Source organism: Pogona vitticeps, chromosome 1, assembly GCF_051106095.1.
Source record: "Pogona vitticeps strain Pit_001003342236 chromosome 1, PviZW2.1, whole genome shotgun sequence".
NCBI classification, from domain to species: domain Eukaryota; kingdom Metazoa; phylum Chordata; class Lepidosauria; order Squamata; family Agamidae; genus Pogona; species Pogona vitticeps.
In genome coordinates this window covers 274,501,914-274,513,857 of record NC_135783.1, presented here as the reverse complement: position 1 = coordinate 274,513,857, position 11,944 = coordinate 274,501,914, and the positions used below count along the sequence as shown (strand labels likewise).

The following is an 11,944-nucleotide window of genomic DNA, read 5'->3' as shown; positions in this document are numbered from 1 at the left end:
AAAGCGTAGAGTGGTGAAAAGTCCCCGTGTGACTGCTGAGGAACTGAAAAAAGATTTGTCAGATGTGGGTATAGAAGTTTCAGCTCAGACAATAAGGCGCACACTGCGTAATGAAGGTCTCCATGCCAGAACCCCCAGGCGAACCCCCTTGCTGTCTCCCAAGAATAAGAAGAGTCGACTGCAGTATGCCAAAAGTCATGTGGGCAAACCACAAAAGTTGTGGGATAGTGTTCTGTGGACTGATGAAACAAAATTAGAACTGTTTGGGCCCATGGATCAACGCTATGTTTGGAGGAGGAAGAACAAGGCATATGATGAAAAGAACACCTTGCCTACTGTGAAGCATGGCGGAGGGTCAATAATGCTTTGGGGCTGTTTTGCTTCTGCAGGTACAGGGAAGCTTCAGCGTGTACAAGGTACCATGAATTCTCTTCAGTACCAGGAGATATTGGATGAAAATGTGATGCAGTCCGTCACACACCTGAGGCTTGGGAGACGTTGGACCTTTCAACAGGACAATGATCCCAAGCATACCTCCAAGTCCACTAGAGCATGGTTGCAGAGGAAAGGCTGGAACATTTTGGAGTGGCCATCGCAGTCACCAGACTTAAATCCGATTGAGAACCTCTGGTGGGACTTAAAGAAAGCAGTTGCAGTGTGCAAGCCTAAGAATTTGACTGAACTGGAGGCTTTTGCCCATGAAGAATGGGCGAAGATACCCGTAGATCGCTGCAAGACACTTGTGTCAAGCTATGCTTCACGTTTAAAAGCTGTTATAACTGTAAAAGGATGTTGTACTAAGTACTAAGATTGAATGTCACTTGGGGGTTGAATAAAAACTAATAATGATGTGAGCACAGAAAAGACATTTGTGGTTATTTCATTATAAACTTAAGGTTATATTTCTCTGACCTACAAGTGCCTCTTTCATGTAAATGTAAACAAGATGACTGAATGATCAAAATCAATGTCAAAATGGCCAAAACATTCAATTTCAGTGGGGGATGAATAATTTTGAACACAACTGTATTTCGCCCATTGGAACGCATTGAAAGTTTTTCAATGCATTTCAATGGGCTTTTTAATTTCGCTTGACGACGATTTCGCTCTACAGCGATTTCACTGGAATGGATTAACATCGTCAAGCGAGGCACGTACAGCGGATTCGTCGTACAATGAGGTAATCGTCTAGTGGGGCACCACTGTATTTAGCAAAAGAAAACTTCATTTTCCATCCAACAGTACTTATGGTTCCCTGCAATATAAAAATTATGCAGACAAAATTAAAACAACCAGTTATAACTTGAAAGAAAACAGATATTCATATAAAATTGCAATCAAGCCAGGCAGATAAACTGAAAACACCTGCAAAAATAAATGAGTTTCTAAGAGAAGGCACAAAATCATTAAAGCAGAGATGTAACAGATCTTCCTGGGCATAGTCCCATAACTTTAGGTTCAAGCACAGGAAAATATCTTCCTTGTGTTCCAGCCAAACATACTTTCATAAACAGAATACATGAGACAGGTATGCCTCTAAATGACCAGGGTGGCTCATGTCTGCCCTGTTCTGGGATAATCTGAGTCTAATGAGGTAAACCAGAGGCATTTGTCAGGGCCAGGTAGAAGAAATATCCAGAGCAGATAGAGCAGACATGTTTAGGTAAGCAAAGCTGTGTCAGATAAGTAAATCCTGTTAAAGTATGGTCATTGTGCACAGCAAGATAAGTCAGATGTCCCTTGTAGAAATGGCACCTGAAGCAGGACCATGGATAGCTCCAGGTTACTCTTCCACTACTAGAATTAGTTTTTGCAGGGGAATGGCCTTTAAGTAGGCCAATCCCCCTCTCTCTGATTTGTAGTGTGGTTGTTCCAGCCCTTCTGGAATAGCTGACCAGATTGTTAAAGGTCATCAGAGTGTTTTTGTAGGCTCAGACCTTTGAGAAATAAAGAGATGGAAGGTTCTGCTTTCAAATCACCTTCTGACTCACTGGAAAGCACTACTTGCCTTCCAAATATGGGTGAGGCTTGAATTCAGAAATGCTCTCTTGAGAACATTCACCTTCACCAATTTTCTGCTGCACCTTGCAAAGTCTGGTGCCAAAAGATATGGCAATATAGCCAATAGTCTTTTATGTATACTGGTCTTGAAATACTGTTTCACTTACACTGGTGATGCTTACTAATTTCAAATTTCATCACTTTTTATTAGACTTCCAATTTAAAAAATGGTTCCAAGCAAATGCCGCTATCCATCTTCCTCATAACAATAGTTTCTTAAGGGCAAATTCTAGGTTTACAGGACTTCTTAGCAAACTGCCCCCCAGTGCCTCCAAAGCAGGTCTAAAAGACTCCACTCCACTCATTTTATTAGTTGGATCACCAACAGTCAGTCAGGTCTTAGCAATAACAGTGGTAAGACCACAGTTTGATGTTACATGACTGTGTTTGCCAGTCCTATTTACATTTACTAGAAGGTAATGCAATACATAACTAGCACTCAGCACACATGCAGACAAATAAAAAAAACAGGTGAGGGCCAAACCATGACCCTGGTGCTTTGGTGTTTTCCTGAGGATGCCGCAGTGGATCCAAACCTTCCACATAAGTTGAGGTTGACATTCTGTTCTTAGACTGTGAAATATTCTAGTAGCTATTTAAAACATGGCAAGGGAAGAAGAACACACTCCCATTCCACCAAGGTAAAAGAAACAATCAGACCACTCTTAGTTCAAGCTAAGCATGATTTCCCCATGATTTCATAGCAGAAATCAATCATAGTGGCACACAGAATGGCTGTCCACTTTTATTGCTTGGAAGAACCAAGCAACCATTTTTCACTTCTCATAAACATTTTATTAAAATGCTCCTCCTAGAAAAGTTTATTTGCCAGTTTCTTCCTATCGAAGTTAATGTGTCCACTCTTTCTGTTTACTTTTTTGGCTGGAAAAAAAGGTGGCAATCCACCCTCATTCCAGAGCAGTCACTAAATTGTATAGGTTCATTCTAGAGTCAATGGAGTTATGCTTAAGCCAACAACCAATTTGGTTGCATACAGAGGGCATTTTCCATGGCCTCCCTGTACATATGCAAAACACAAAAACTCATGGGATTCAAATCAACATGGTGTGAATTAGGTCATGTGTGTCAAAGTTTCCTATAACTCCATACAGTATGCCAGTGGAGGTCTTCATAGATATCTATACAATGCCTGGCAAATTTTATTTTATTCATATTCTGCCTTTTCTCCAGGGAGCTCAGCACTGTCCCAGTGGCTCCACTTCACCCTCCTTTATAGTGACTACCGAAAGACACCCAGGAAACTTCAAGACTTGAGATTTGAACCAGATCTTATTGTTGTGATGACAACTCAGCAAAAATGTCAGTAACACATATTGATGGTGTGATAGGGGCAAATTCTGTATTCGAGATTTTTAGGATTGATAATAATAAGTGTAATAATAATACATGTATATAATTATGCATGGCGGGGAGAAAATAGATCCAGAGTGGGATCTCCTTTCCTTTCAATACTAGACCCTAGGGTTATCCTCGTAAACTAAATGATGGGAGAATCAAGAGAGGGAAAAGGAAGGTTTTTTTCTGTGCATTATTAAACTGTGGCATGTACTGACACAAAATGTAGAAAACAGCCACTAATTTTCATGACTTCAAAAGAGGACTAGACAAATTCATGGAATATAAAGCTATGCATAGCTACTGATCATGGAAACTAGGTATTATTAGTATGTCTCTGTGTATCACTTATTCAGAAGGCACTATTGTACTCGCAGGCTGATTGGAGGATTCTCATTGGTTGGCCATGATGGGGACAAAGTGTTGGGCCCACCTGCAGCCATTTAATACAAACACTTGAGTGATGATGTTGGCTGTGCCTATTCATATGAACCATGTGTCCTGTAGCTCCAGCCCTCTGATTTTATGATGCCACAGTCCCCTCCTTCTCCAAAAAAAAAAAGAGAGGGGGGGATTCCAAGAGTGTGATGAACTCTGCACAGCAGAAGCAATTAAAAACAATTTCATACACAAAGCATCTTATGCCTGTTTGGATTTTAAGTGTCTCTCATCATCCTGCAGACATGCTTGAGTGTTCCAGCCTCTCCTCTTCCCCACTCTATCAATTTTCCTGTATGGAAACCTTTACTTTGTAATAAGGAGGCTATATCTCTAAACATATATATTTCATTTCTTCTGTGGCACTCAACCTGAATAGGTGAAATACAGAAAAGGAAATATGATGGGAAACATATTTTAAGGAAACAGCTTGCATTTAAAAGGGGGGAAGGAACCTGATGAAGCTGTTTCTCAATTTCTAACTGTTCTGTAAACATTTTAAACTGTGCTGCCTTCATCATAAAGTTTATGATCAATTCCTTACTTGGAATTTCTGCTGCAAATATTGCTGGCATTTTGCTTCCATCCAAAGCAGGGTGGGGAGATTTTTGCCCTGTCCAGTAGAATCAGCTCTGGGTCACACACAATGTTTCCTTCTTTTAACCTTAATGTCAATGCCTTTATTTTTTTACCCCAACTGAGTGTGACAAATGGAGAAGTCCTAGGAAGAGAAAAGAGAGAGGTGCTACCATAGCTTGAATAAGGACAACGAGATCTAAAAGGCTTGTTTCCAAATTTGGTGTTTGGGCTTTTGCAAAAGTGGAGGGACCAGTGGTGTAATCTGAGAGGAGGGAGATGGAGAGAGAGAGGGAGAGAGAGAGAGAGAGATCCTACAGCCAAAAGTCAAGCTCCCGCGTTACCACCACTCCAGATGCAGAAGGAAAAGAGGAGCAGGCAGCGCCTGCGGCTGCTTCAGATAGGAAGGTCTACAAAGAATCGGGACGTATCCTCTCTTCTCTCCGTTTCTGCTTGGAAATTCCGTTGTTTGGACGAGAGGAGAGAGTGAAGGGAGGAGGAAGAACGTGGTCAAGGTGGAATGGGGAAGCTGGAAGGGAAAACTCCTCCTTAGGGTTTGCTTTTCTGTCTCTCTCTCTCTCCCCCTCCCGCGGAAAAAAGGACGTCTAGTGGGTGAATCGGGTGCAGGAGAGAAGCAGAGAGAGAGAGAGAGAGAGAGAGAGAGAGATCTTTTGCAAGGGGAGCCACGGCTTCCAGGGGTCCCCAATGAAGCTCCGCGCGCGGGGCGCCAGCGGCCAGAAGAGGCCTTGACTCGCCCGCCCGTCGGTCCGCTGCCCCTTTCGTGCCCTTCGACTCGAGGGCCCGGCGTCGGGCTGCCTCCTTGCCCCCCGGGATGCCGCTGGGGCTGCGCCTGATGTGGCTGCTGGGCTGCTCGGCCAGCCTGTGCCGCGGCTACTTCGACGGGCCGCTCTACCCGGAGATGTCCAACGGGACGCTCCACCACTACTTCGTGCCGGACGGCGACTACGAGGAGAACGACGACCCAGAGAAGTGCCAGCTGCTCTTCAGGGTGAGCGACCGGCTGCGCTGCGCGGCGGCGGGGGCGGCGGGCGCCCACGAGGAGGGCCAGCGGCTGCCTTTCCCGGCGGCGCCCAGCCTGACGCTCCGCGAGGAATTCACCCTCCTGGGCCGGCAGGTCGAGGACGCGGCGCGGGTGCTGGAAGGCATCCGCAAGAGCATCTCCTACGACCTGGACGGCGAGGAGAGCTACGGCAAGTACCTGCGCCGGGAGTCGACGCAGATCGGCGACGCCTACGCCAACTCGGACAAGTCGCTGGGCGAGCTGGAGAACAAGTTCCGGCAGGGCCAGGAGCACGAGGGCCGCGAGGAGAGCCGCCTCGGCCAGGACTTCCTGGGCATGCTCGTGCACGCGCGCGCCCTCCTCAAGGAGACCCTGGCCGTCTCGGCGGGCCTGCGGGACAAGTACGAGCTGCTCGCCCTCACCGTCCGCAGCCACGGCACGCGCCTCAGCCGCCTCAAGACCGAGCTTCTCAAAGGCTGAGCCGAAAAGCCCGCCCAAGCCTTCCCCCCCCCCTTGGACGCAGCCGCCGGGCCCTGCGAGCGGCGCCCCTCCGCCCGCCTCTTCCCCCCGCTCGCCCTTCTTTCCTTCTTCGTTCCTCCTGCCCGTCGGACCCCGGCGGAGACCTGAACCCTTCTCTCCCCGCGGCAGCTGGACGCGCTTTGAGTGCCTTAAACTCTGCACCCTCAAACGCCCTCTTATTGTGGTCAATAATAACTTATTATTCATGCCTTTCTGCTTTATCCTGAGTAATAGAAACGATGATGTTTGGGGCGTCTCACTTTCTGCAGCCACTTACAAATCATCCTTCGTGACCAGGCTCACTGCGTGAGATTCTCCTCTGCAGATTGCTGTTCGAGAGAGTACAGTAGTATGGGAGTTCTGGCAGGCAGAAATTCAACAGGTGACTTTTGTATCTGTATGAGTAAAAGGTGGGTTTGTTGAATGCCTGCTTGTCACCACAGCCCTAAAAATCCATGTGTACTGAGGTGAGGGTGGGGGGAACTTTTTTACTGTGTTCACCCCTGCTTTGAAAGCAATAGATATGCAAATAAGTATGTCAATAAAATATTTTGTCTGAGGTTGCGATCCTATACACTGAGAGTTGGGGAGGAGTTTGTTCCTCCAGATGTTGTTGGACATAAGTTCCCATCAGCCATCATCAGTGTAGCCAAATGTGAGGGAGTTAGAATTCAGCAACTCTTGGAGCGCTTGCAGGGCTCTTACACACACCTGAGAATAAGTTTCATTCAACTCACAGGACCTTAATAGACGTGAATGCATTGAGTTTACCTGAAGGCCTCAGACATAGTTCACTTTTATAGCCATTGTCTAGATATAGGTGCAGAAGCTAAAATGATGATGTTAGCAGCTTTGGAGTGTAGAGCAGTGGTAGCTCAACAAGATACTGCTCGTCACATGCAAGAGCTTGGCAATTCTTGTTGGACTTAGTTCAACACAGTTAGGCACACTTTAGCCCACTGGTTTAAGTTCCAACTTTATTCTGGAAAGTGGTCAGGAAATAAGTAATTGAGGCCAAGAAACAATAACTTGCTAACAACTTGTGGACTTTGCTGTCGTCTCCCTTTCCGCTGCAGTTAGGTGGAACCTCAAAGATGACTTAGTATTATGCAACAAAAATATAATTGTTATTAATAGTAATTTATGTGCAGAGTTGTTCATTACTTATTTTTACAATAAATTGTTAAGGTGGGGCCTTATTTGTTCCCTATTAGAATTGAAGAGCTGAGGCTGGATAGCTCATTCTAGTGACTTAAGAGAACTTAGTGCTGTAGAAACGTGTATTCTGATTAGTGACTGTGATGACAAAAATCAAGAAAATGGTAGTTATAGTAGTTTAACATGAAGTAAAGAAAACTAAAAGGATAAATGTTTCTTTCCATTCAATATGTATTTGCAGGAACCAGAATGTTGACATCAACTGGCAAGGCATGTGATGTGCATGTCATACAAAACAAGGAAGAGTATGGCCCATTTTTCTTCTTCAAGCTTAATTTTTTCTCTGTGATAATACGGCATGGGAAAGTTATTAAATTTTTATCTGTAACTTCCAGAATCTCACAGTCTGCTGCTGGCCATGGGATTCTGGGAGCTGTAGTCTAAAAAATTGAGGGGGGGGAATCATTTTCTCCACTTTTCTCCACAATTCCTAGGATTGGGGAATGGGAATGTTAATCATATCCAACATGCAATAATGTATGTGTTTCATAGAGCATGGAGTATCTTCTGCAGCAGCAGCTTCGAAAATATCATCATCTTGCAGCCAGCCACTAGTATATACCCGTAGTATGTTTCTACAACATTGCTCTGAACTAAATGAACATATGAGGACTGTGAATACCAAAGTATTAAGGGATCAGAATTTTTATCATGTGTCCTTTAAATAGGTGAAACTCTTTAAGAGACTAAATTCACTCAGCCTGCCAGGAGAACTGCACCAGATTTGAAGCATCTCCCCACCCCCCAACCCCATGCAAGTATTGCTTCAAAAGGTGTGAATGGATTTTGCATAGTCAAAACCTACTCTTGGGGGTAGCTTGGCTCACTCCAGGATATAAATTTCCTGCCAATTGGGAAATAACCCAGCTGGATGGCCAGCAACAACCAGAGAGTGAAACCAGATCCATTCTTTCTTAGAGTTTATGCCTGCCTGGCCTAAAACTTAAAAGTAAAGAATGCTTCATAGCTGTGGTGCCCACAGAGCTAAATTCTATTGAAGCTGCTATATTTTAGAATTACATTCATTTTGCTACATGTAATGGCTAATGTGCCATCCTTAGATATATAACATCAGGACTTTTTGACAGCAATGGAACAGGCATTTTCTGCCTTTGAACAGAAATCAAGAACTTTCCAGCAAGCTTTACAACAAGAGTAGGCAACCTGTGGGCTTTCTGATGTTGTTGGAGTGCAAATCTCATACACTTTACCCACAAGGACCAGTGGTATGGGATGATGGGGGATAAAGTCCCAGCTTTAGGAACAAAGTGAAATGATGACAGTCAGGTTTCCAAACTGAAAGAAGTTCCTAATTCCTGTTCTCTAGTCATAAGCTGCCCATGCCTGTCTCATTGTAAAACCCTTTTCCTGGTCGCATAAATCACTGGTATCATCCTGCTACATCCCTGAAGCACCAGCCCTTCTGTCTCCTAATGGCTTGCACAATATTGCCCCTGACATAGTTAAATAACATGAAATCATTTACAACTCCAGTGTTTATTGATACAATTCTGTCGGCATTTATCCTTCCAGTTTTGTAATAGCAATCTTTTAGCCACCATAAGGATGTGGAAAATCCATTTCTATAGACCATTAGCTAATTTCTGCAATGCATACTGTATTTGCATATGAATAGCCACACAACTTGGTGCATGAACAGAAATGCAAGCAGAGATTTATTGATCAGTGAAAATTTCCTGCATTGATTTACAGTTACACTTACAACAGCATAAACCTCCAAAAGGAGTCTGGTCACTATGTTTAAAAATATGAAAATGAATAAATCACCAGGACCTAATAGATCAGCCTTTGCTGATCTGTTAATCCTAAAATTGTGCAGTTTATACAAGGACAATGTTGAGATTGGTTCCTTGCTGGCCTCCCTATAGGATTCCTAAATCACAAAAACTGCATTCAATATGAAACATTTAGACCATTCCACTCTACCCAATAAATGTTCATGTAAGGATTTAAACAGTTATCCTTGCAAATAGGCTCTAAACAAGCTCTTCAACATGAGTTAATGTGGATCAGATAGGATTTATTGTTTCAACAATAGACTGATAATTGATATATTTTATTGCTTTAATTCATCAGAAACATCATGCTAAATTACCGTATTTTTTCATGTATTATACTTTTGTCTAAAATGTTTAGACTAAAAATTGAGGGTCGTCTTATACACAGAAGTAAGCTAAGGAGAGAACAAAAACAAGTGGAGGGGAAAGCAGAGATCAAAGCGACCCTGCAGCACTTTGAGCCGTTTCCCCCTACACTTGCTAAGCCCCACTTAGATTTCTTAATTTTGGATTAGAAAAGTGAGGGTGCCTTATACATGGAAAAATACGGAACAATCCAGAACTTACCATTGGGAAACCTTTCTTGTGGAGGAGTGAATTGTTAATGGGATTTGTGCCTTGGGTCACAATTTGACCAGGAAAATGAATTCTTCTAATTTTCTATGCTGACAGCTAGAGACAATTTTTAAATTTCTGCTGATGGCAATATCTTCATTTGAAACATTTGTTGACATGTAAGTATGGCCCTGAAACTTCGAAGTTCCTCAGCATCTCCCTCACTTTTGGACATACTTATTGAATCAGTACAGAAAAAGAAACCTTTTGTATTTGTTTATAAATATCTAATGCTGGTCAATAAGTATGATATACATAGTTGGAGGAAAAAAAGGTGTGATGAACTGGATCACCAATTTTATCAGTGGATGGTGGCGTTGATTTTTATACTACAGTATTTATTGATCTAATGTATTAATTGTTTTTGAATTTGTTTCAAATCTGCATTCTCTGGTCCATTTATGCCACTTCTGTTTGCAGAGATAGCCAGGAGTGGTCCCCAATTGTATATTCTTTCTGTTAAAATAGACACCACTTTTAGAAGTTCAAAAATTGCAGTACAGCAGTACCATTCCATCACATCAGCTTTGATCGCAGCATTGTTCTGTCAAGTTAGATCACAAGGACAGATATAGCTTCACATAATTATCATATCTGGGGGTCAAACTACACATCACTTGTAAGGCTTATTTGTTATAACTGCCTATTTCTCCTTCAGCAGTAGATCTTCTTAAGTAATTCATGCATTAATTATTTGACCTGCAGATTAAGCCTTGCTGCATTGAACAGTTACAAACCAAAGTATGATAAACACAAGATGTGGACTAGAGAAAAATTGTGTGCTATAATAAATATTTTTCATCTCTTAACAGAGCTTCTCTTATAAAAAATATGTGATAACATAGATCTAGTTTATCCCTTGGGTAGGCTATCATTTGCAAGAATGCTTATATTTGTGAAAAAGTGTATTTTTGTGTCCTCAGCTGCCCCTCTTTGAAGATGAGATCAAACATGCTCATTATCCTTGATTAAAACATGGTCCATAATATCATAATGAATAATCAGAGAGTGGCATAAACATCTCAAAAATAATTGTATAATACTTCCAGCTTACTCAGAAGCAGACTTAATTGAACTCAATATCTACTAAATCTGAAATAAAAGGAAATGACATATCTACTAAATCTGAAATAAAAGGAAATGAAAGTATACACTATAATTCAGCAAAGGTTAAAAACACTGAAACCTTGTTTTCTCTCAAATGAAATATTACATAGCACTTAAATCTTTTTTTCTTCAAGTTAACCTACCTTTAAAATATTTAAGTTATCATAATGACATATCTCCACCTATATCTTGCTGTGTGGATTCATTCTTCATTAATGTCCAAACAGTCTCTGATGTTATCAATGGGACAAATATTTAGGATTCACATACCCATCACACTTTGATCAAAGCTGTACTAAACAAAATACTCTCACTGCAATCCTGCATACAGACGGTTGGTTGGCAGCTAAATACTGTGCAGTCCTGAAACTTTATCTGTAAGTATGTCTAGAACTGATTGGAACATTCCTTATGTTATTCCACAGTAAGGAGTTTGAGGTTTTAACTGTTATTTGCAGGTGTTTGTTAAAAACAACAACCTTGCTCAGTCAAGTATTTAAAGCTGTGATTCTTACTTTTGTAAAAAAAATAAAAACAGAAAATGTACTTTTTATGGCTTGCTTTTATGTCTTTGTTGTTGTGAGGCCAAGATTCTTGTGTTTCCCTAAATTTGGTGAAAGCAAGTTATTTGTTCTAAAATGCCGATGTTATTATGGTCACTATACTTTTGCTAGCTTCTGTTTCATAAAATTATTTTTTCCTGTTAGACAATAGCAAAAGAATATGGACATTTTGTTTTGTTTTTTCCTTCTAATTTGCAGTGAAATCTAGTATGTACATCTACATTGCAGGAAAGAAAATGAAATTATATTGTTTTAATACATATTTAAGGAAAATAAAGTGAAGCCTTACGATCATGGGATATCTCAGTTTTAATCAGAGCATTTTAAAGAATTTCCTTTTGATTATTCTGCAAGGATCATATTGCCTGCCTATCAAGGACCTCCTATGAATTATAGAACAATTCACATTAATTAAAAGTTTCTAGATATGTTTTTCCTCTGAAGTATCATTTTAAAAATATGAAGTCTGATATAGGTGAATTCATAAGAAATACTTTTTGTTTGCTTGCTTCAGTAGGACTTATTCACAACCAAGTGAAGTGGACAACTATTCAAGTGAACAGGAACTCTGCAAAAGTTGTGAAAAGATGGCATTTCAACAAGTTCATGGTGTGCATTGAAATGCCGTATTTCATACAATAAGTAAAGATTCAAAATGGGGGGGCTGTAGA

The 11,944-nt window shown here is 41.6% G+C and overlaps 1 protein-coding gene across 1 annotated transcript; it reads left to right on the top strand.

The window, feature by feature from the left end:
* The first annotated feature begins 1,076 nt into the window (after window positions 1–1,076).
* Window positions 1,077–11,565, top strand: FIBIN (fin bud initiation factor homolog). Its single transcript, XM_020790430.3, has one exon. It carries the CDS (start codon window positions 5,264–5,266, stop codon window positions 5,930–5,932), a length of 669 nt encoding a protein of 222 aa, XP_020646089.1. The 5' UTR covers window positions 1,077–5,263; the 3' UTR covers window positions 5,933–11,565.
* Window positions 11,566–11,944: the final 379 nt, after the last annotated feature.

Bases quoted from the DNA above. Each gene is read 5' to 3' on its own strand.
- FIBIN (XM_020790430.3), top strand. From the start codon at position 5,264: ATGCCGCTGGGGCTGCGCCTGATGTGGCTGCTGGGCTGCTCGGCCAGC.